Below are 25,796 nucleotides of genomic sequence, written 5' to 3'. Positions count from 1 at the left end.
CACTATTAAAAAAAAAAAAAAAAAAAAAAAAAAACACAACACCAAAAAACCCCCCGAAGAAACAAACAAACAAACAAAAAAAAAACCCAAAAAACCCAAAAAACAACAACACCCAACCAACAAAACAACAACAACACCACGCAGATTTACCCCAGCATCAGAGGCAGTAGAAGTTAGAACAGGTAGAGGTGTAGAGTATGGGGAGGGAGAGGGAAGGGTTAAATGCATTATCGAAGCCATTAGAAAGAAAAGTTGTAGCAATACAAGCACTGTAGACTTCTCTTCCCCCCTCCCCCCGCCCCCTCCTCCTTTTCTTTCCCCTACTCTCTTCCCAAGCTGGATCAGTGTGTAGGGAGGGCAGTCATCACGCCATCCTGAGCAGCAAGAGCTGACGTTGGACGAAGCTGCCAGGTAGCTGAAAAAAGGCACAGAAGGCAGCTGATACCCACTTTTCAACGGTTTGTGTTTTTTTTTTTTTTTACTCTGTATCTGGACTTCAAGCAACACAGCGCCTGAGACAGCTCATCTGAACCACACAGTATTGCAATACTCGCTCTTCTCAAAGAAAAAGGCTCCACTGAGCAGCAGAATGCTGCCAGTGTCGCAGCTAGGGCTACAATACAGAGCCTTTTTGTAACATTGCAAATTTCTTTCTGTTCAGATATTTGAAATACATACACACACTCGTATATCTGTTCTTTCTTTTTTGAGGAGACCTTTGGCTTTTTTTTAATTTTTTTTTATTTTTTTATTTTTTATTTTTTTTAATCCTGATGTGACTTCTTCATCTTGGGATGATGGGGATCTTTCTAGCTTATATTGGATTCATTTTCTTTTCAGTTATGTATATTCAACAAGGACTTTCTACCCAAGGTAAGATCACTTATTGTCAAATATGTGTGTGTCTGGTTTACTATGCTAAAACAGACTGAGAACAGGAATGGGGTGGGGAGAGGGAGTGAGGAAAAGAAGAAATGGGAAAAGAATGAAAACATCAAAAATATGCAAGAGATGAGGACATCCAGCATCAGGTTTACATTTGGTTTGTACAGACAAAATTGCCTGTAAATAGGAAAAGAAGTGAGAAGTTTTCCCAAAGCAGAGATATAAAAGGTTTCCTTTACAGGGAAATAACAGGCACCTTGCAGAAGAGTGAAGGGGTGCTGGGGAATGGACATATGCATGTGTTTGGGTTGTGCATGTTGTTATACAGGCATGTTTGCATACAATAAACACCTACCCGTGCATGCATAATTATTACATTCAGACCAAGTACTGGCTGGCTAAGCCTACTTCTTCTCTTAAAATATTGCTGTCTCCTTCCATGCTGCGTCCCCTTTCCTATCTTATTATCCTGCAGTCCCCAGGCAGACCTTCATTCCTATTTCTTGAGTATGTGCATTTCTACCACTCTCCACACACACACACACACACACACACACACACACAAAAAAAAAAAAAAAAAAAAAAAAAAAAAAAAAAAAAAAAAGACAAAATCGACTTCTTTGAATACCTCTCCCACCCCCGTCGCCTCCCTCCCTCCCTCCCTCTCCGCCGAAAGGCGCGCCTTGCATTTCAAGCAGCCCCAGCGCTGCAGAAGCCCGTCGTTCGGGACCCCGAGGCTGCGGCGCCTCCGTCAGCACCATGGACAGATCCCGCTCCTCCCGCCCGGTCCTGCGCCCGCTGCCCCCTCCCACCGCCCCTGCCCGGCCCCCCCTGCTCGCCCTCCCCTGCCCGCAGCTCCCCGCGCTTGGCGGTGCCACCGGGGGGATGCCGGCACTATCCCCTCCGTGTCCCCACGCCGCTCGCACATACTGACCAGAAGGGGAGAGAAGGAGCAAACAGAAAAAAAACCCAAACAAACCAACCCAAACAAACTTACTAGCCCCGAACACACAAAATGCACTGTCCTTTTGGCAGTTTAACTCGGTGACTAGCAGTGGCTGGCTGGTGGGGGTGGGGGTCAGAAAAAGGGGCACCGTGGAATATAAAACTAGCTGCTTTGAAAGTATTTGTTGCCAAGCTCAAATGTGAGGGGAAAGAGAAGTAACGCTGGTTACCAAATTATCCCACCAATTCCATGTTGGCTAGGAAGACTGTATAAAGAGAGGGGGAGAGGGGAGGGGACAATGAGCAATATTTCTTTCGCATCACATTTCCTTCAGATCATAATATGCTCTAGTCAATCTGTAGCAATCCATAACAGACAGAGACACTGCAGAGTCTTTCCAAATATTCTTCTTCTTGAACCACAGCAGGTATTTATTAGACTGTTTGTCTGCAGTCCCCCTCACTTGACTATCATGATTCATTATGTTGCACAATTTTAAAGTGAGTGGTAGGAAGGATAAGAAGGAAGTAAAGACTAAGACTTAAAGAATTATTGATGTCTTGGACAATGTCTATTCACGTTAGCTTTTATATATAGCAGTGGTAAACTGAAATGGGCAGATCCTGTTAGCTGAAGGACTGAGATACAAATATGAAGGTTAGTTCCACAAAGTGTCTGCTGGGACTGAGAAACAGAAGGTGAATTGATTTTTGGTCTGATTATGCAAGCAGAGGTTCTCAGAATCTGACCAAGTCAGGTGAAGCCTTTGAAAAGGACATTTGATGACTGATTGTAACACTCACTCAGAAGAGTACCCAGAGGTGCCTGTGCCAACAGCCGCTTCAGCTGGCTGTGGAACGTTTAACAATTTACAGTTCTACAGCTCAGCCCTACAAAATACAATAAATCAGTCTGATTTTTTTCCCTCTCCTAAAGTGGTCTTGTACAAAATCCCTCCGTGAGTCTGGTGAAATACTGCATTCCGCCCAAGGGTATTTGGACCTAATTATGTGAAACTTCACCAGCTCATGGGAGCAAGCAGGGGGATCTATAGCATTTCCCATGAGCAGAATTGAGAGTGTAAAGAGGGAGGATTTGTGCATAAGGGAGGAAAAACATAACTGGGTGTGAGAAAAATCAGGGGAGATAATCTGTGGGAAACTTGGGGGAAAAAAATGAAAAGAGTGGGAATAAGAAAAGAAAACAGAGAATTTAAAAAAGGGGGGGGGGGGGACAGAACAATAAAAAAGACAACACAAGAAGCAGAGCATAAATGATTAGTAAGTAGTAACATGTTATGCATTTGTTTCACAGCAAAATTCACAGAGTTTCCCCGAAATGTCACAGCCACTGAAGGGCAGAACGTGGAGATGTCTTGTGCTTTCCAAAGTGGCTCTACTTCGGTGTACCTTGAAATCCAGTGGTGGTTTCTGCGGGCAGCTGAGGACCAAGAGGCTGGAGCAGAGGTGACAGGCACTCAGGTACTGATCCTCTGCCATGGGGGCATTCTGGAGAATGCTACAGAAAGAATGAGGGGAAAGGAGAGAAAGAAAGAAGGGAAGAGCAGAGGGAAGAAGCAGAGGTTCTGTATCTCCCTAGGGACTTCATTTTGGCTGTGAAGTAACAGAGCAGAAACTTGCAGAGAAAAAATGCCCACCTCAGAGGCTGGTGGCTTTGGTGCCTTTCACTTCCACGATGCAGCTAGGGCTCTTCACAAAACCACACGGGTTTTTTCCAAAGTCCCCCTTATTTATCTATTTATTTATTTATTTATTTATTTGGGTGCTTGCTTGTATGTATGTATGTAAGTATGTATGTATGTCTGTATGTATTTATATATACATATACATATACATATACATATACATATACATATACATATACATACACATACACATACACATACACATACACACATACATACATACACATAGATACATATACACATATACATACATACATACATACATACATACATACATACATACATATATAGTTCCTGTTCTCTATTCCATTCTCCCTTGGAAAGCAGCTGTCCCAAGACTGCTCCTTGTGGGAATTTTATATTTCCCGTGTGGCAAGATCCTACACGTGCCTTTTAATTTCCAGCTAGCTCAGTCGAGTTGGCAGCCCTAACTCCGGATGCAGCTGCCACAGGAGGGCACACGCAGGAGGGGGCGGGGAGGCAGGGGGGAACCAATGCCCCTAAAGAAGTAAAAACCCCAAACGCCAAACTTCATCCTTCTGAGCGGGACAGCAAGCCCCACGTCCAATCACACTGCCATCCGGGATAGCAGTGCTCCTCCCTATGGCCGCTGCTATCTCCTCACCGGGCTCGGCAAAAGACGCCCCAGCGAGGAGGGAGGGCGGAGGGTCCGGGGTCGGCGCCCCTCGGCCGTCCGCGGCTGTCCCCGTTGTTCCCGGCTGTCGGCGGCTGTCCCCGGTGTTCCCCGGCTGTCCCCGGCACGGCCCGCAGGTGGCAGGCGCGTTGCGCCGCTCCACGGGCGGCGCGGCGGGGCGGGAGCGGCGCGGAGTGGGGCGCGCAGCGGGGCGGGGGCCGGAGACCCACGGCGGCGCTCCTTTCCCTGCAGGTGGAGCTCCTGCCCGAGCGGGACCTGGACAGCGACGGCACGAAGATCAGTGTAAGTGTCGACGAGGGCGCGGGCAGTCCCCGCCGGCCGGGGGTCCCTTCCCCAGTCAGGGCCCGTCCCGTCTCCCAGCGCCGAGTCTGTTCCTGCCCCGCGTCTCCTCCCCATCCGCACCGCAGACTGGGGGCAGCCCGCAGCTCGCAGCTCACCGGTTGGACTCGATGATCTTAGAGGTCTTTTCCAACCTGTATAGTTGGTTCTGTAATTCTGTGACTACTTCCTTGACGGCCCTGGCAGAAGGTGTCCGGACGGCCTTTCCCCATGCAGCCCCCTAACCCTTGGACATGGAGGCATCGACCAGCCCGGCCAAGGCAAAGTCCATTGGCAGACCCTGTTTCTACCCTATGAAGAATCCAGCCTGCACCCATGCTTGCATGTCTTCTTTTCATTTACCCTGGGCAACTGCTGAGTCTGCCTTAGCAGAAGTTGGTTTTAAGGCTGAAATTTGTCCATGAAGCTGCACTTTCCTTTAGCGGAGTGTGCAACTGCTTAAGTGGGTGTTTTCTCAGGTCCATATCCGCCGGCAGAAAAAAAGCTCAGAAAGGCTTTGGACAAAACCTCCCCATTGGGAGCAATCTCAACTCTTCGCCACAGAGACTGTCTTAGGAAAGTGAGATTCTGACACTGGAGTAACCAATCTGCTGCTTGAAGATTAAACCAGAATCTTATCTCAACAGAATTATAAAGCAGCGTTGCACCATTCCCCCTCCAGTGGTTCCCTGCAGGGAGAGGATGCCTTCCACAGCCGACTCATGCCCTGAGTCAGGCACAGCCAGAAGTCTGCTTCTGACCTCAGAATAGGTCAGATCCTCCTCCCTCAGCATCCCAAGAAATGTATGGTAGTGGGATGATGGTGTGGTGTTCACTGCAGTGGAAAGACACAGATACTTAGCAGATACTGCAGCAGGAATATTTGAGTCCAGAGGGGTTTTCCCTTTCTGTGGCACAATCGTTTTGGAAGTGCTTTTTTTGCTACAGACAAGGCTTCAAGTAGAAGCAGAGCTTAAGAGAGCAACAAATAATGGGGAATAATTTCTGACAAATTCTTTACTCTGCTGGTTTTTGATGCCTACAAATAATAAACCAAACAATTGCATCTGGTCAAAGTGCACCTAAGTATAGCTGAAGGGCATTTATAAATGAGAACTCAGGTATGCTGTGTTCAATATAATTCATATTCTAGCCATACTTAGGTTTTCTGTGATACTTTCCACCATCAACTAGAAATGATTTCTGTCACGGACCATTTTTTCAGTTTCATTTGTAGACTGTCTTACAAGTGAGTCTCCCATGTGGTCCTTGGATAGTATTCCACTAGACATAGGGCTAGCAGGTAATTCATTCCTTATCAATACTAACTCATTTGAAATCCCTGAAGTAATCCATAAGAACTGAGACACAATATAGACTGTAAAGCATGTCTCATCTTTGAAGTTACAAATCTCTTTCATTATGTATCACTAGAAAGTATTCACTGTGATCCTATAAGATTGCATGTAACATTTATTTTATGTTTGTAATAAAAATACTCAACATTATGTAGATGTCTAAATCTACTTTTTATCTACTTTTTACAAATGTAGCCTTTTTTTTAATAGCATACACAGCTCCATTAGTACTAATGTAAATTATCATCATGAAAGAGAAAACTAAAGTACATTTAATAAATATTTTTAAAAATGCTGGATATTTGCTGAAATACACCATTTCTATCTGTTCTAAATGATAAAGCAGCACAAACTGAAAACATGCATATGTATTGCCTGCAACAATTTCTAAATTTGAAATGCAAAAGTCAAAAACAATTCTGTTTCTCACCAGGGCTATGCAGCACTGTTAACTTCGTGGCTCTTGCATAGGAACAAATGAAGGCACAATATAAGCTACCAATCCTCTTTCCATTCATATGAATCTTCTTTAATCCTTTTGCTGAAAATGAATTGTTCAGTAGAGATATATTATTATTGAATATTATTTAAATAACTATCCAGCACTTTCTGTGCAATTAATATTGCATACATTATGCCTGTAAGTATGTAATCCATACTTTCCACTCAGTTTGCCAAGTATAAATTCAGAGCTGGGTACAACACAACAGGCTATTAAGACCATCCAGTACCTTAAAGCGATGACATATTCACGACTATTGCTCTTCAATTTATCAAGAAGGCAGAATAGGTGCCTTGCCAACACTGGTTACTACAGTAGCCCAAGCTGTCAGAGGCAATATATTGTACAATCCCCAATAACACGTGTCTAGCTTCAATCTAACAGTTCTCTATTTTTCTGATCTTCCATGCACTCATCATCTTGATGTCTCCTTGTTGGCTGTCATTGATGTGACACAAAGCAACCTTTGCATCCATGTTTATGTAATGGTGGAAGTAAAACAGGTTCAGAAGTTCTTCAAAGCTGAAGATTTATATCCCACTGCACACCTTTTAACTGGGTTCTTGTGGGGCAACAGATATTAATTCAGATAGAGAGTAATAGAAAATTAATTAAATATAAATGCTCTAAAGTGATGAACGTACAGAAAGGAATCTGTGTTAACTTTTCCCAATGCATCTTAATACCTATCACGCATTTCTGGATGTATAATTTACTCATGTGTGTTTTAATTATCTGAAATAAAAATAAGTTATGTTGGACTCAGATATTAGATATAATTAAAAATAAATAATGAGTCTTATTTTAGCTGACAACTCTTAAAACAATTCTGAATGTGTGCTTCTAATAAGTACACAGATAAACAAGATAAAAGAAAACCTGACACAATATGACTATATATCATTAACAGAAAAAAATACCAAAAGTTTAGACACACTTGAAGGAGACAAACTGAATGTAAAAATAGTTTCAATGTAGTGATGAATACAAGCTAATAAAAAAATAGTTACTAACACATTTTAAGTCTTGGCAAACATCTCCAACAAAATTGTTAGTGCACTAGTTCAGAAACTGAATTATTCAATAAAGCCAACTAACTGGAAAGATTTAACCAGTAAAGTGCACGCATACTAGGTTTATGTAAGAAAGCTCATTAAGAATGTTCATGATCTTAAGCAATTAATTGGAGTGAACATGGTAGTTTGGGATTTTTTTCTGAGGCTAATTAGATTTCAGAGCAAACCATCTAAGCAGATTTGGAAAGAAGATGTCAGGTATCCTCCTAGATACAATTAGCCATACTTACCCTTGATGTAACTTTCCTGCAGTAAGCACATTCACACCATTGAGTAAATTGGTGCTATGCCCATGGAGTTTTTCCTAAGAAAGAGGAATTCATGACAATGGTTTTTTCTCTGTTCTTTTTTTTTCCCCTGGATAATTTGCAGACAGTAAAAGTACAAGGGAATGACATCTCCCACAAGCTGCAGATTTCAAAAGTGAGGAAAAAGGATGAAGGCTTATATGAGTGCAGGGTGACCGATGCCAACTATGGAGACCTTCAGGAATACAAGGCGCAGGCATTTCTCAAAGTCAATGCTAACAGCCACTCTCGGCGGATGCAAGCCTTTGAGGCATCTCCAATGTGGTTGCAAGACATGAAACCTCGTAAAAACATCTCAGCAGCTGTCCCAAGTAGCATCCACAATTCTGCCAATCAGCGTGTACGTGCCACCTCCAGCCCCGAAGCAGCAGCCAAAATCCCCAAACAAAGTCCACAATCAGGTATGGTAAAGCATTTTGAGCTTTCATTTGATTGCTTACCAGCATGTAAAAGGAGGCTAAACCATAAGGTAACCAGGAATTGTGACTAGGAAGATTGTGGTGCTTGTTTGTTCCTCCTTCTCTCTGGCTCTATTCTTCCTGTGATCTTTTCACTTCCTAAAATCTGAAGAATAAATTTCTGAGCAGAAGAAGCAAAAAACTTTAAACTTCTATATGTGGATTTTATCTCTACCAGTTTTACCCACCTAAGGCTAGCTCTCAAATCAAAACTTAGTTTTCCCTGTAGTGTTTGTAGAGAGACAGGGGCATGTAAGCAAATGACTCATCTCATTTTAAGATGTCTGTGCATGATAAATTAAACAAAACACTCATCCAGATGTGTTTCTTCCTAAGTTATTTTACACCAGTCACCTTACACATCTTCAACATTTGTTAAAATTAATTTACTTTCACTGTCAATCCTATGTTCATAAGGAACTTGACTTCTAAATCTAAGCAGACCTTAGATAGACCAGATAGTTTCTCTGTTGTGCAGGCTTTAGAAAGGGCACAGGTGTGTCAGAGAATATGTGTTTGTCATCTTCAGGTGCTTGATCATTGCCATTGAATCAAGGGTTAAAATGACAGTGCCTCCATCGTATGTCATGTAGAAATTAACATTCTATACATTTTGTTGGGGGGATTTTGCTCAACACTGCATATATAACTTATAATCAATATCAGTTTTCATTTTCTATATTGATACTGTAAAATTCACAGTTATGCAAAGGTACAGTTCAGTTCTTTATGATGGCAATAGAGAAATGGACAAGACAAAAAACTGAGACGATATAAATGCTTAAATATCCTCTGGAAAACAAACTGCAAGTTTAATGGTTTCTGAATTACTTCTATTTACACTGTGGCCAATGTAAGACACAAAATCACAACCTACCTTAAAATATGTAATGGAAGCTAATTAACTGATGCATCATTTTTTTTCTGCTACTGTGTTGTTAAATTAAAAACTGAATACAACAAATTTCATAGCATACCTCTTGTAAAATCACTTCAAAGTTACAGGCAAGATAAGTTAGAAAGACTTCCTCATAAGGAAAACGCATTTCCTTACAGATTGGAACAATATGATTATTCGTATAAAAATTCTTATTGCTGTTAAAAAAGGTGATGCATATACTATCACTATATCACCTCTGTATACACTTTTTAAAATTTATGTAAGTAACTTTCAGTTTTCTTTCCCTGAAATGGAGCCACTTTCATTTTTAGACTCTTCCAAAAATATCTAAGGGGTTAGAAGAAAATATATATTTCACTTGATTTAAAACCACAATTCTACCATGGCTTTCCTTTCAGATAAACGTATATACTTCTTTTTTTCCATTGGACTCATACACTTCAAAGCAGCAGACATTTCCATAAAGGCAAAACCCTGTTTTCTATTCCATCCTATGTGAAATTAATTTAAATAGTCAGAGGTTTATGAAATATGTAGCAACAGACTATACTGCATTGCAGCCAAAGAGTGCTAAACAGCTAATCCACTAAATCATTTTGGATATATAATTTATTCTATAGTACTGTTTATGTTCTTAGTCCAAGCAATCCCTGTTTAAAAAAAAGAAAAAAAAAAATCCTTAATTTTTTACTTGAGCAAAGATTAATGTGGATCAAGTACAGACAATTCTTCTCAAAAATAATCTAAAAATTAAACCGATAAAATATAATTTAGTTTATTAGTTAATTTTTTTATGACAAAGCACAGACAAATTCTGCATTCATCAGAGGTGTAGCTTATGTAATGAAGAAATAAAAGTGTACCAGGAGTCACTCATATGCTTAATTTCAATTTAATGGTCACTTGCTACACAAATGATTAGTGATATTTTTGACATCAGATTTTAAACATCAGTTCTCTTGTTGAGAGCCAAGCATTGCTTTCCTTTACTTGAGAATATCTTGGGCTGGCTCTTCCAGCTGTGGTGAGATTTGGATTTTTTATTCCATTTTACGGTTGTTCTACAGTAATAGAAATACCCACAGGAGCACAAGGAAGTGGGGAGTTTTAGCTTTATCTAACTTAGAGAAGCAACGTAAGCTGAAGAGAGGATATGCCAATTGTGAGACCTCAAAGAAAGCAGAAATGAGGCATTATAGATGTTAAAAGTCTATCTTTTTATGATACAGAATCAACACAACCTCCTTACTTTATCAAATGAGAAAGTCTTCCCCTCTTTAACATCATGCTAACTATATTTATACATGCACAAGACTGCTGTGTAATGTACATTATATGTAAGCAATGTATCCATCCAGCCTAGAACTTAGAACCACATTTGAATACAAATGTATCATAATTAAGTACATATTTGTGATTGAAAGATGTACAGGTTGTGATGTTTGTTCATGTTGAGTAAAACATTGACTTCAGCACTACTGCTTGAAGAGAAAAGTATTATTAACCATAGGTAATGGTATCAAATATTCTTCAGTATAGAGAGCTGGTATGTAGTTATTGGCAAACAATAAATTTTACTGCTCACAGATTATTGTGAAATACATTTACAACAATGGGAAACATGACACTGTGGAATTATTGGGAATTCTGTATTCAGCTACTGCTGAAGAACTCAGCTACTAATATATGAAAAATGTACTCTGATTATATGAATATTTTATTTTTTAAAGGTAGATAACACTCTACTTGACTCCTTCTACCCTGAAGCACAGTGCCGAATTTTGTTTCTTTCTTAACAATAAATATTTACTATGTAGCTCTATAAAAGCATTTTACAGTCACTGCCATTTTAAAACATCAACACTTCCCAGCAGAACAGATATTCTTCTATTCTCTTACTTTGCTCAGAAGTAAGAATATCTGTGATAACTGTCAAGGAGCTATAAAGCCACAGCTGATGAATTAAAGTGCTATGAGGCCCATTCAGTGTTTTGCACTGCTCTGAAAAATATTATGTGAGTGTAAAAAAAAAAAAAAAAAAAAAAAAAAAAAAGGATATTTATTACTGTAAGCATAATGGAGATTCAGTACAGGAAGAAATAGCTAGTGAGAACATCTCCCACAGAGAGTCTTCATATAATATACTAAGAAGCAAGATAAATTACTATCTCAAAGTCAAAAAAGTCAGGAAAGCAGAAGTTAAAGCCAACACATCTTGACCCTTTCATTTTGTAATTATGGGCTGCAGCAAATGAAGTAACCCATCACAGCTTAATAGGAATCTGAGTAATTTGACAGAGTAATCTGCATACATCCAAAAAATGTCCTATGCAGGTGGAGTGACAGACTTTTTTTCTTTTTTTTCTGAATAATTCAGAACAACCTATCTTAGTCCAAAGGTAAAAGTACATTGTTTTGACAAAGCTTTGCAATTCTAAGGAATTAAATGGGGTCCGAGAGCTAAAATGAAATCATGTTAAAGGATGCTAAATAACCTCCCAGCTACAGCAAATGTCATTGTTTAATGGCTATAAATCTAAACTAACTCCGCTGCCTGCATTCAAATCACTCAACATTTATAGCAACAAAACCAGCTGAAGAATTTGTTGTGCTGAGAATGAGTATATCCCCCAAGCTCTTCCTTTTCTGCCAATGCTCTGTTAAAGCACTCAAAGCCATTAGTTGCTTTTCAGACTCAAGAAGATCAGTCTCAGAGAATTACAAATGAAGAAGTGACAATTAGGTCAATTTTCTGCCTGCTTATGTACAGACTCTGCACATTTCTAGCAACTTTTTGTTCTTTCATGAAGTAAAAAATTCATCCATTAAGGTATCTACATGCCAAAACTTCCTGTGATGATGGCATAGTTCCAACAAGTGACTTGAAAAGGAACTCAAAAGAGAAGGTGGTACTTACCAGGCATAATGACCTGGATTCTTGGCATCATAAATCCCACTGAGAAGCTTATCATCAGGCAGAAATGCAAAAAAAAAGTATATTTTTTTTCTTCAGTCCATTCATATTGATAAACTGAGACATCCTGTCTCCATTTTTATCTAGAGAATCTAGAAAATTTTTATCATAAGCCTATTTTAAGCACAAATCTTATGTCCATTTTTGAATCTTTCAGGATACAAACCTTTCAGGATACATGTTGGTTATTTTATTTTTTTAAATTTATGTTCCATCTCCTTTCAAAGCAAAGGAACAAAATGTCTGCTCTAGCCTCCATCAAGGTGTCAGCCACCATTACTGCTTTCTTCCCTAAAATAATCTTTGGCTTGCATAGTTACTATTTTAGGAACTGATTATCCATAAGGTTGGGAGGCACCAACCATTACTGTGATTGCGGGATAGCAAAAAGTCAAGTCTCTGTTTCCGTTGGACTTCATGAAAGCAAAAGCCCAATGACAGTTTTGTTCTTGTTTTGAACCTTATTTAGCTGTTCTCAGAAATACTTGCAAAAACACTATTGCATTTTACACTTGTATACACTGCAAGCCCTGTTTTTACTTGAAATATACACTTTGATTCCCTCTTCATGATAAGATGCTGCTTGACTTCTTTTAGCATCTCAAAATAATCAATTCAAACCATGTTAGTTGATGTAGCCCTAATAGCTAGTTAGCTCTTGACCTTGAAACTGTAAACATCTTCTGAGAAGTGCTAATATACTCTGAATAAATTCATTGATAAAGCAACATCTTTACAGTAGCTAACCCTCCACTCTTTATTTTTTTAAGGCCAGGATTTCCAAGGCAAAATCAACTCAATAATGCCTTATGCTTCTTTTAAAAACCCCACATCTTAATTTCTTATCTGTGTGCTCATACTGATAGAACAAAGTGCATACAAGTACTTAAAAATCCTGTTCCTAGTGCTTAATTCATCTAGACCCAGAAACAAACTCTTCTTGGTGTATCTGCAGTTCTAACACCTGTCACAAGCACGTTATCTCCCTTTCGTGACCATCCCTCATTGCCATTGCTAGTCACTGATATTATACCACTGTTAATTTCTATTCATTTCTATCCCTCTTTTAAAAACACAGGTTAGAGAATTAAGAGGAGAAAGCAATCACCAACCACTACTTGTTTTTTTTTCTTGTTCTATAAGTCTGAGCAGATGTGCAATCCCACATGCCCATACCAGACTGAGTACCGGATAACATATTCTCACTGAAATCAGAGATATTATTTTCAACCTTATTTATGCCCATGGTTAAACACTAATAATAAATCACAAGAAGAAATAATGGTCGTCAGAAATTTCTTGAGACAATAATGAGATTTGTGGTTAAATATATGACAGCATCACTGTAACTCAAATTTGTGCAAAATGATGTTATTTGGATGCTGCATTAGTTATTTTTCTCTTATGAAGCCAGTCATGAAACAGTGAGAATATACACAGTTGAAACTAAATGTACAGAGTCTAAGAAAATAATTTTGCCCTTTACCCATCTACTTTGTAGTCTATGTAATGCATATGTATTGAGATCTTTCCTATTCTTTTAGTAACATTACCAGTGTGTTTCACTTTCTGTCATTCCTGTATAAATCATATGTCTTCCTTTCTTTTAGCTACTTAAAAATAAACCTTTCAGACTAACCTCACATTTAGAACAAAATTCACTTACAAAAGTCTGGTAGGAGACCACTCAAGAGCTCCCAGAGTAGCAGAATCACAGTAGTTATGTTCTACATGCCTAGTACAACTTTCTTTGGTAAATACCAATGGAAAGATTGCAGGTGGGCACCCATTCAGTAAACAAAGAGAAGAAAATAAAGGAAGAAGCGGAAAAAAAACCAAAACAACCCAGGGTGGGGGGAAGTTGTATATGATTTGTTTGTCAGCTCGCTCAAATTGCTTTTCATTGCTTCACAATCAGACAGATTGCACTGGGTCATCAGAGATTGCAGCATATGTGACAGGGTCTGCTCTTGAAATAACTGATGGGATTTCCTTGCTTCAGAACACAACCCATTTGTTACTTGACAGATATACAGCAAAGCAGAGGATATTTTCGCTTTTTTCAGTTGAGAAGCAGGAAGTTTCCCATCTATGGTGCCCTACTTCATTATGAAAATCCTTTGCATAATCATATAAAATGAAAAAGAATGGGTGCAATTATCTGCTGGCTGGAACGGATGCTATTCTGCTGAAGTCTAAAGGATGTCATTCATCTAAAATAGCAAAAAAAATTGTCTGAAGGATGAGGATAAAGATGAATTCTCTTCTACTCATAATGTGAGAGTGAATTATAAGAAGAATTGAAGCTTTGCCCTGCTTGTACCACCAGAAAAAGTTTAGGACGGTGAAGATTTCTGGGAACTGACTGGAGGGAAGGAAAACACCTGAAAACTGCTCTTTTCAGCTCACAGATTCAGGGGGAGAGGGCATTCTTGATGGTGGGTTTTGTCGCTTCATTTTTTTCTGTGTGCTTTTTCTTCACCTTTGATCAACTTTTTTCCTGCTGTTTCCCTTTGAAACCTTAGCCTAGACTAGCTAGAAAGCTCAGCAATTTCATTGCCTTCTTATTCCCTAGAGTGGGATTTTATATTTGAATAATTAATTTAAAAGTTTCAAAGATATTCCAGAGACTGTTATTATATTTGCACTACAGTAATAATCAATTAATTTTTGTTGATGATAAAGCTGGGTGGTATTTGAAGAGTAACTAATGATCTTGCTGCCTACCTTGAGAAAAGAAGACTCTACTCCAAACTCCATTTTACCCTATCATAAGGAAGTTTCCACTGTACTTTTTGGCAGTGCAAATTGTTATCCTGTCTGTGTGTGGGTGTTCTAGTCAGATCCATCTCACTGAAGTTTGTTCCCCCACCTACTCACAAATGCTACTATCTTGGAAAAAAAGCTGCCTAATTTTCTGTGAATAAAAATGTGAAAGTTAGTTGCAGAGCCCCATTTACAGTGCTTCAAACATTTATCTTTTGTGTTCATCAACCAACAAAAATACAAAGCAAAAATCTGGATGCTACTTCTGCTGCCATTTCTATTTCTGCTGCTGTTATTACTTCAGCTGCTGTTGGTTCCTGTGACACTGACTGAGGATTTTGGCCACCAAATCACAGCCACAGAGCTATAAGGATTATAAAAATGCCTTCAGCAAGACTATAGAAGATGGTGTATCCATCTCCAGTTCATTCTGTGCTACTGAAGGAAAGAGTTCAAAAGACAAGGTATTTTGTCAAAGAACAACCATAAATCAATCATGAAGCCAAGAACTAGCAGTAGATCTCACAGGAGCTATATGTTCAGAGGATGCAGGGCCCTTTAGTAGAATTGTTAGATAATATGACTGCATAGGTTTGTGCCTGTCTGAAACACTGAGAAAACAACAGGTCATTTATCTGTTTTGTACTTTTCTGAATCATTACCACACATTCAATATCTATTATTCAGTGACCATCAAAAGATGACCTGAAGAGTCTTTGAATATTAATTAATGATATTTCATGGTTATGACTGATCCCACATCTCAGATGTATTTGGCACAAATACTTTGAGCTTCATTCTCACAATCCACCATTTTCAAACTAGTGTACTGTGGTTGTAGGGGTGATTTTTTTTTTTTTTTTTTTTTTTTTTAATTTTTATTTTCATCCTTAAAAAAAAAAAAAAAAAATTGCAAAACAGAAATAACAGAATAAGGGTAAAGGCTTTGTCTTGTGAACGCTATTTAGCTCTAGCAGTTAAAAATGTTGCCACACAAAGTATTTGTCTTGCTCCAACCAGAAGTTATTGCCCAAAATCTGGATGGCAGGAGGAAATAGGTGTCCACTGCTCAGCTTTCCTAGTTCACAGTGTCAGGCCTCTATATTGTCATAATGGCATCTTTGACAGCTGATAAGCTAAAGCAGGCCTCTTAAATTGAGATAGGTGAAGAGATTACATGGGGTTTGCTTGTATCATTTCTTCTATTGGGGATTTAATTTCCATAAGAGGGGGAGGCAGAGAGGTGGAGACACTATCATCTTAAACTGCTCCAGCTAAACCCATTAAAAAATTGTGAGTCATGGCTCTTAGACAGAGGCTTCTGTTAGTCAGAGACATTGTTCTAATCTCTATAACAACTGCATTTTTCACCAGGCAGACAAAGGATCAGAGGAATGGTCCCTGCCTCAAAACACTTACCAGCTGGGAATCAGACAGAAGAAAACACACTCATCCAGGGGGAACTTAGCTAAATTCCATGAAAATTGCTCATATAAATGATATAAATGAAGGGAGACCAGGTTGACTCTATGCCAAACACAAGCCTAAGTGTCAGGTGTGAAAAATGAGAAAAAGAGGACTGCATGTAACATATTGAAATAGTTAGAAAAATTAATATTTTTAATTCTGTTTTATAATACCCTCTTTGTATATGTTTTTTCATGACAGTGCTGTTGAAGATGATAATGTAATATTAAGTATCACCTACTTAAATTTTCTTTTCAATAGATTAAAAGATTTACAAGGTACAAAAAACAAAGGGGCAAAAAGACAAGTGCAATTATCTTTTACTTCAATAAGAGTCCTGCTGTAACTTTTTGGCATCTTTCAAAAATAGCTCCATTTACTGTTTAATTAAATGTGGTGTGTGTCAAGTATACACACATTTATGTACACATTACAAAAATGCTGAACAGTTTGTGTTGGAGTCATGTTTAGTTACAGCAACGCAAGCTAGCTGCTATAAAAAGAGTCAATTCAAGCATTTTTGTTAACAGCCTAAATTCCACCTTCATTCAGTATAGGGCATAACGATATGAAAGTACAGGATGAAGATGAGCTACCACAGAACAGTCAGAAAAAAATGCATTTGCTTTAGAATCAGCCATTTCATATAGCTAAATACAAATGCACCAGTTTATTTTTTTTTTTTTTTTCTGTCACACTTAAAAAAAGCTCCAAGATATTTTTTATCCATGTTTATAAGAGACAGGATGAAAGAGAAGAATGGGAAGGAAAACTGCCCAGTGCTGATCAGAGCAGTCAAAAACCCCACTGCCAGTTCTTCTGAATCACTAAAAACTATCAATTACCATTTGGTTAAGCTTGCCCTCCTCCCCCTCCGCTTTGAACTACTGCAATAGGCATTGTTTCCTGGTCTGCTTCTTGCACAAGTTTTATTTAGATAGCTAACACTGATATTTCACAGACTATATGCAAACATCTCTTTTAGCAACCATTTTCCTTAAAAGTACTCTCTGACTGAAATAGAAACAGCTGAAGTCAATGCATTACTTATACATGTGAAAAGATTTTAAAACTTTGCAAGTCCAAACACCAGCTAAAGGAAGGAAGAGAAATAGGATGTCTGCTACAAATGGCTGATGTTTGGACATTTGTGACTGTAGGCAGAATGTCATTCTCCTGAGAATGTGAGGGAAGGTGAAGAAATTGACTAAGTCAAGTACACTACTCAGGTAATCTTTCTGAAATACTGTGTTCAAACTCAATAGTCACTTCTGGCTGCTTTCATCAGAAAAGTACCAACATCTATAAATGTTGATGAACTGCCCATTTTATTTATATGTCTAATGATCACACACCTCCCTCCTGTCTTTTCAAGGCAAAAGGATGACAGGGTTGAATCATTTTGGCAATCTTGTTTTTATCTTTGAGAAAGACATTAGAGATTCTCTTAGCTTCTTCATAGTGCATGATGGCCCAATTAGGAAGCCTTGTTCTGCTCGTGAGATTAAATGAAATATGAACAAGAGCACTTTTTAAAGAATTAAACAGGGAATGATGACTCTCAGATATGTTCTAGTAGAAAGACAAAAATGACAAGAATTAAATGTTTCTCTAGGTAGGAGTTAATGTCAGGAATTATGTAGAAAGTGATCTGAATGTAAAATTCCAGGTTATTTCACACCTGTTCATCTTGCAATTGTGAAAATGCAGAAGTCATTCAAAGTCCTACTCTTCTTTCTTCCTCCTTTTCTTTCTCCTTTCATACTGCTATCTGTTGTCCTTTTATAGTTTTACTATGGCTTGCTCTGGATTACTGCCTGAAGCTAGGTATCATTATTCCTACAAGCTACCAATATTTGAAGTTTCCTCCAGGTTTTCCTCTTCCAAGTATTTCCATCTCTAGTTTGCATTAGAACATGATCTGAAGTGTAGCTGGCAGCAAGGTAAAGGCTGTGACCTGCCTTAGCCCACACTGGGCTCCAGAAGTTACTGTGGCTCAGATTTCTGGGAGAACTCTCTCCTCTCTTTAGGGCTGGAAAGTTGTAACATTTTTTGCCTCATTACAAGACTGAACACCTCTGGGTCCCTTATCTAGTAAAAGCTAAGGATTAAGCATTCATCTAGAATCCCATCTCTCTTTCTCATCTCCACTTCTGGGCATCCCTAACAGAAAAGGAATGTCATCAGATGACAGAGCTACATGCTGAATGCAAAGTCCAAGTAGACTTCAGGGAAATTCAATACATAACCTGTTCTAAATTTCTTCTGCTGTGTGAGACAAATTCATCTGCCCTCTGCAGTAGGTGATGAACAAATCACACTATTTTAAGCTGATTACTGTACAGCCAATGGAGAAGGATGGAGTAAAAGCCTAAGCAAAAGGGTCTTCATTGAATATGAATGATAATTACTGCTCATCTTCATTTAGTCATTCGGTTCCCCAAAATCAAACACAGATGGCTGAGCCCTAAAACACAGGAAGTCATTCCCTTGAAGAGGGAAAGGGGGACTTTACACTTGTGGATAAGAAAATTTCTTCCCGAGTGTGGGTATATTTATCCCATCACTATAGAAGAGATATACACAATTGTGATTTATGCAATTCAGAGGAATAAGAACGATAGCAATCGGTAGGCCAGAGGGAAAGAATCTATTTATTGAAAACCTGTGTGAGACATATTCAAATAAAATTTCAAATAAAAACAGCCATACTTGGTTTTACCTATCTTTATGGAAATAAAACTGCAAATATCCTCCAAGTAATCTTATGGTTCATATATGTCCCCAGTAAAATTAAGGCAACTTTTACTTACTTTACATGGAAATAAGGCAAAATTATGGTTTTATGTGGTTTCAGCTGGGGCTGACAAGAAGAGTATTTCAAATCTAAATACAGATAAAACAAAGTATATAGCAAAGCTAAATGTTGCAAAACCAAGCATTAAAGATGGAAAATCTTAGCACAAAATCCTGAAAAATGAAACTTCTAATGTTTCAACACCTCTGTGATTTCAGAAATCAGTAGAACAACAAAATTAACTCATACCCAGCACTGCCCAAATATATGTCTCTGAAATATATGTATTTATATTTTGGTCTAATGTAATATGTACAGAGAATTTGGGATGGACTTTTGTGTGACTGGCTGTATTTCTCCTCTACTGGTCAGCAGAAAACCAGGATTCTACTAGTGCATTACTCTTTCCTGTGATCAGTGGGTTACTACTCAAAGGAAACTCAAGGATACCCTAAGTAAACGTGTATGTTTAGTAAAGTAAAGAAATGCTGTTGAATTTTCTATTTCCTTCTGGTTTTCGTATGAGAATACACTGTGCATTGTACACATAACTGTAAGGAGACAATTTTCAGAGGCTCTGAGAGGTATTGAGACTCAGAATTCTGGATGCTATTACATCCCAGAGAAATCTTAAACCTTAGTAAGCACAAGGAATGCCAAATGAGCTAAACTTCAATTCTGGTAGATGCAAACTGTTTGAGACCCAGGGTGATTTACCATGTAAGACACTCTTGCAAATAGAAGATGCTAAAATTTTAGTTCCTGAGGCAGTTGCTTTATTCACAATTCAATGTTTCATCCAGTTGTGAAAAATAAATGGGCAAAATTATCCAACCATCCTTGCTTGCATTCCCAAATCCCATGTATCAGACACAAAACTTAGTGAAGGCAAGGGATCATGCTTGATTGTATTCAGGCACGGAAAGATTTACTACATTTTTGACCAGTTGCATTTTACTAAGAATTTATAACATCTCATGGCTTTATTTTATATTTAGATGCTCTAAAATTAATTTCCTTAGTAGGGAAAGATTGATGTTTAGCTATGGGATTCATATACTATGAGCCTCGAAATACAAGCATTTGTGACAGAGACTTTCTTAAACATTAGGGTTACAATTATTTATCACTTTTTTTTTTTTTTTTTTTTGTGTGTGTGTGTGTGTGCGTGCGTGTGTGTGTGTGTGTGTGTTCCTAACATTTAAGTAAATAATAAATTCAAATAAAACAGAGTTTCAAACACTTTAATGGCATGAACTAATCTTTCATGCTGTTGCACAAAAACTTGTCATCACATGCCTTTGGCAATATAGCATTTGTTTACAGGAGAAAGAGAAGTATTTCAGGGACATTTGCCCTTTTGGATATATGTTAGGAGCAGGAAATAAAAGACCACTAATGGGGATTTACATATCACAAGAAGAATTTAACTGGATCCCCGTGGCTGACAGGTGAAACTGTGAGAGTAGTGACAATGTCTGACCCACACATCAAGTGGAATTTAACTAATAATGTAGAAATAATACACACATACATTAGATGAATTCTTCTGAGTGACTGTCTTTGAGGATTACATAATTCCAGTCCAGCTTTACCCAGTGTTGTTGACTTGCAATAAAATTTCTTTTAGGTTTCATTATGTTAATTGGAAAATAATGCTTGAAATGGTGGGATAATGAGTAATCTGTTTAGCAAGTCCACAGCCAGATAGACATCCTTTAACTTACATTAACATTCTCACAGTTCGGGTGACACTGCTCAAGTCCTAGTCAGAATGGTAGACTAAAACCAGACCTGCATGGAAGTGGATACTGTGGAATCGAGTCTCTGATTTAAGTGCCCTATGTCTTCCAGATTCTAAATCAAAATGGAAATTTATGAATACTTTTTGTCTTTTTTTTTTCAAAATGAAAAACAAAATAACAAAATATGAGCAAAAATGACAGAACAGGGAAAGGAAAAAAAAATATGAAAAAGCTGCTTTCAGTTTTGCTATGTTCTTGTTCTACCCTTGCAGCTTTCACTCTTGTGAAATCTAAACAAATACTTAGGTTCAGAAAAAATACAATTCTTTTGTTCTGGAAAAGAAAAATGAAGCTTTAGTATACTTAAACTTCAATTCTATTTCATAAAGCATCACAGAAAAGTTGAGAACACACTTAATAGCCATATATGTCACTGTCTATTGGAAATCAATTTTATGTGGGCTGATATATAGTAAAAAATTTCTCTGTTTGGATTAAACAGCATTTTGGAAACTATTAAATCAGATTAAGATCTAATAACCAGTTCCCCAAACCTTTCAAAGGACACAATCTATTACAGGTTTCTTCCAAAAATCCTGATAGCCCCTTTCTTCACACAGAAACTGAAATTGTTTTAGTTGTTATTTCCCCTATTTTTTTCCAATATGTTCAGAATTGTGTAGCTTACACTTACTGTATGTTTTTTAATCTAAATCCCCTGGAAGCTAAACAAACTTGCTATTTAGAGAAGAACATGGATCTTGAACATGTGAAGTGAAATGAATTGGAGGGAAGTCATGACATGCAGAAACTGAACATTATAAATAAAAAGATCATATGTATGCATGTTGTATTACCCCCTAATTTGGGGATCTACAGATTGAATTACTGAAAAAAGCAAAATGAAAACAAAAATCAGAGGATATTTGGTCTGCAAGTATGGTGCTGCTTTTCCCACTGTAACATATTTTAAGTTAAACTTATTTCATATCATACTTTTTCTCTTCTGCACATTACAGCTTTAAAATTCTCATATTTTAACATCATTACTTGTTATAAAAACTCTTTTAAAATACATTAATGAGGTTCTTCCAAGTTCCATTATATATATTTTATTCTGACGAAATGTATCTCCAAAGGATTCTTTAGAGTTGTATTGAGAAATATTTCATTGGTTCAACAATAGAAAATATATAAAAAAAATATTAATACATCAGGAAATTATCTAACACTAACAAAGATTCTAAGTTTTGCTAACCTCATAAGGGAAAGACAAGCCTTCATACAAATCTGTCAAATGATAGCTTTTGCAGAGAGAGAGAGAACAAAGTCATGCTGCAGTAAAACCAAAACCAGAAATTGAAGTCTTGAGTTCAAGATCATAAATACCATCTGTGTGAGAACAACACACAGGAAAAAGCTGCAGCAAATTTGCTTGTGCATTTGCTTGTTTGTAATACAGAACAAGTGTCCTGAGAAGCACAGTAAACTACGGCAGTGTCATACAAGTAATGTTACCAGATGGGCGAGGGAGCAGTAAGCTTCCCACTCATGCCTTCTTTCAGTAGAAACTGAGCTCAAAGTTCCCTTGGATTTCTCTTGGAAAAATTTTAGTAATATCTTTAAGACAAGTTTTCATTTAAAAGGTAGTATTTATTTAGCAATTAAGTTCAAACATATAATTGAAATATCACTATTGCTTAGAAGGTCTTGTGTATGTGACAGAGGACTAGGAGTGTTCTATGGCAACCACTATATGTGTAGCATCTCACACCATGTATTTATCAAAGCAAGCAGTGTTTATCTAAAATCTGTGATTTAGTTTAATCCCCATTTCAAGAAGGAAAAAATTAAAGACAGAAACAGAAATACTTCTTGCTTCACTTATAGTTAGCAGATACAGAGGATGGTGTTACATCAGAAAAATTTTTAAAAATGAGCACTTGCATGTATTTCTTTTGCTCTCATTGTGTATATTCCTTATGATAAGATAAATGTGCTTTTGGGGACTCCAGTGAAATCCATAATTTAGTTTCATATTAAGTTCTTTACAAAAATGTCTTATACATGATTAATAGATAAAACAAAACAAAACAAAAACAATAGTTTATTACAAGTCCATCATTATTTTGGATTGCTTATAACACCATTGTTACATTGTTATAGGACAGATGCCTCTAACCATCAATAATATTTATAATTTTCAAATATACGGCACAGATATCAAATCTATTAATCATGGATCAACTTGTTATAATCTGAACTTCTGCTTACAATGTTATCAAGTTACATTTATAGATTTGACCTCAAGTAATTAGTTTCAAATTCTGAATGTAATTCTAGATGATAACGGGGAGTTATCAAGCACTGAGACTTGGCATGTAAGACAACTAAATAATCATGTCTGTGGTGTATGAACATTTCAGTTTAATCAGTCTAACGCCAAATGGTTTTATTACACTAGCATACTAAATATAAAGTATTTTATATATTTATATATAAATATATATATATATTTATATTTGGGTTTAGAAATAATTATATGGACCATTGTTTTCATAGCTTTTTAAAAAGCAAACAAAATCTGGGATTATATAATTTCTCAAAAATAAATAGTCCAAACCTTTTGGCAGTCTGTTTCCCCCTTGTCAATAGCACAGCCATTTGCCTGTATCTCCTCTGGTTTAAAAGAAAACACTCTTTAGCCACTAGATGACTTTTTTTGTTAGCAGTCAATGATGTGATGCTGGAAATGGTTTTGTAAAGAACACCCTGAAGTGGAAGGTGTTTGGCTTTGTTCCTCTTGGTTTATGGTTTCATAGATAATATTATATAAAAAGACAGACAAGGGAAAAAAAAAAAAAAAAAAAAAGAAAAGGCAAATCAAAACAACAAAAAACCCCTCCCTGGGACTGAAATACTTTGTATGTGTTGTTATTTGCAGTGCATGCCAAGACATTCATGGGCACCAGAGCCAACCTGGCGAGCTAATTAAATAAATAAATGTATATGTTTAAAACAGCCTTATAAGGAGCATTGGAAATCTGCAAGATGAGCGAATATCTTATAACTTCTTCCGCAGGTGCGAGGATAGCTACAAGCCATGGACTTTCTGTCCTGCTTCTTGTTTGTGGCTTTGTGAAGGGTGCTTTGCTTTAATCTAAAAGTGCTGACTTTTTCCAATATCACTTTCTCTTCTTAAAGCAAAGAGCAAATCGCCTGTAAAATCCACGGAGCGGACAGCAAAGTTGACCCTAACCTCCAACCACCACTCTGCACCCAATGTACTCTAAATCTCTACACAAGGAGCACCTTCTTCAGGAAGTACAAACAAAATTACTAAATAAATAAAATAAAATAAAATGAAATAAAATAAAATAAATATTATGAAAAAGAAGAGGATACCACATGTTTTCTTGATATATCTTATTTTCTTTGGCGTATCACTGATATTTTATTTGAAGAGAACTGGTGTGATGTAATCAAATATTTTGTAACAGCAAGACCTAGTTTTCTTTTCTTTCGGCAAGGAGAAGCCTCATCCTTGACTTCTCAGGGGTTGGCCTGCGAGTCCTCAGTATGACAGAATTAACCATGGATGACATTTGATTTCCTACACTGAAAGAACCATTCCAGCCTGGAAGCAAAAAGAGGCCAAACAATGAAACAAACCATAGTGATTTAGCATAAATAGGATACAGTCAAACTTTTTTTTTTTTTTTTTTTTTTTTTTTTTTTTTTTTTTTTTTTTTTTCCCATGAGGAATAGGGAGGAGAAAATATATTCTACAAAGCAGCTCAGCAGCCTAGGGGATGTTGTTTCTGAAAGACATATGAGGATATTTTTGTTTTGAGATTTTTTTTTCTTTTTACTTTTCAATATATTATTCTTTTCCCCCTTTTAGGTTTTTTTTTCCTGTCTTTCTGATTGTTTCTTGTTCAATGGTGGCAAGTACCAGCTTAGGCCAACCCCTGATGACTATGTGGAGGTTTATATATATACATCCTTTTTTTTGTGCGTGTGCGTTCTATATTTCAGTGTGTTTTCTCTAATTTTGCAACTCCTGTATATGCAAAACTAACTTAAATTCTGTAAATTGCTTACAGTCTGTGTGATATAACTTCAGAGTAGACATACTTTGGTCCTCCTGCAAGCCAGTTTTTAATATTATCTATGTCGTGCCACCAAGAAACATCTTTATTTTATTTTTTTACAAAACACCACTTTTTAGTTTATAATTCAGTAATGTGTGGATTTTGTAATGCATATCTTCACTTTGACTGGTTTGACTCCCTTCAGCCCTCTGTTTACTCTGTAAATGCACATTAAAATTTGTTATGGTCTCTAGACAATGAATTATTTTAGTTTGTATGTTGTGTTGGAGTTCAGATACTAAAAGCTCTTTGAACTTGTGATGTTTATAGAAGATGAAGCAATTCAATCACTAGAGACTGTAAAATGCAGGATTGCAGTCAAATACTGCACATAAAGAAAGGTAAGAAATAGAAAATAGACAAATAAACCAGAACATGTCTTTAAGAATGTTCTTTTGGTAAAGAGTTTTAGAAAAGTGAATTTATTACACTGATAAAATATATTTGCATCACAGCTCCTTCTACATGGCCAAAGAAGTGTCTTTCTTTGCTTTTTCTGAAAGTGGATTGTCATTACTCATTGATATTCTTAATTAAAATACTTTTTTGTCTGTGAATTGAATGTGAGAATTTTGCTGTTGAATGATGTAATATGTGTTACATGAATTACATTCATTAATGCAGGAAGCAAAAATTGCTACCACTTGCAGCTGCAATCAGGAAGGTTTTTTTCTTTTTCCCGTCTTTCCACTGATGCTGAAAAATTCACACCCTTTCATTTATCAGCACAGACAATCACATACACCACATGCTTATTATAATCTATTTATAGCAGCATTAA

At 37.3% G+C, this 25,796-nt stretch overlaps 1 protein-coding gene across 4 annotated transcripts; it reads left to right on the top strand.

Annotated features, from left to right (window-relative positions):
* Positions 1 to 336: 336 nt before the first annotated feature.
* On the top strand, positions 337 to 25,577 carry VSTM2A (V-set and transmembrane domain containing 2A). 4 transcript variants are annotated; one of them, XM_040081381.2, is made up of 6 exons: positions 372 to 458; positions 841 to 873; positions 3,146 to 3,312; positions 4,423 to 4,473; positions 7,818 to 8,154; positions 24,066 to 25,577. In XM_040081381.2, the coding sequence occupies exons 2-6, from the start codon at positions 843 to 845 to the stop codon at positions 24,152 to 24,154; spliced, it is 675 nt and encodes a 224-aa protein (XP_039937315.1). In that variant the 5' UTR covers positions 372 to 458; positions 841 to 842; the 3' UTR covers positions 24,155 to 25,577. The 4 variants fall into 4 exon arrangements, with proteins under 4 accessions (XP_039937291.1, XP_039937298.1, XP_039937305.1 ...); XM_040081357.2 differs by having other exon boundaries at positions 337 to 873; XM_040081364.2 differs by having other exon boundaries at positions 343 to 873; positions 23,944 to 24,225.
* Positions 25,578 to 25,796: the final 219 nt, after the last annotated feature.

This window comes from Hirundo rustica, chromosome 1 (assembly GCF_015227805.2).
Source record: "Hirundo rustica isolate bHirRus1 chromosome 1, bHirRus1.pri.v3, whole genome shotgun sequence".
Taxonomy (NCBI): domain Eukaryota; kingdom Metazoa; phylum Chordata; class Aves; order Passeriformes; family Hirundinidae; genus Hirundo; species Hirundo rustica.
Note: the sequence above shows the minus strand (reverse complement) of the source record. Positions and strands in the feature narration are given on the sequence as shown.

Bases quoted from the DNA above. Each gene is read 5' to 3' on its own strand.
- VSTM2A (XM_040081357.2), top strand. From the start codon at position 795: ATGATGGGGATCTTTCTAGCTTATATTGGATTCATTTTCTTTTCAGTT. The intron at 3,313-4,422 runs GTACTGATCCTC...CTTTCCCTGCAG, and splicing joins CAGAGGTGACAGGCACTCAG to GTGGAGCTCCTGCCCGAGCG. The intron at 8,155-24,065 runs GTATGGTAAAGC...CTCTTCTTAAAG, and splicing joins CAAACAAAGTCCACAATCAG to CAAAGAGCAAATCGCCTGTA.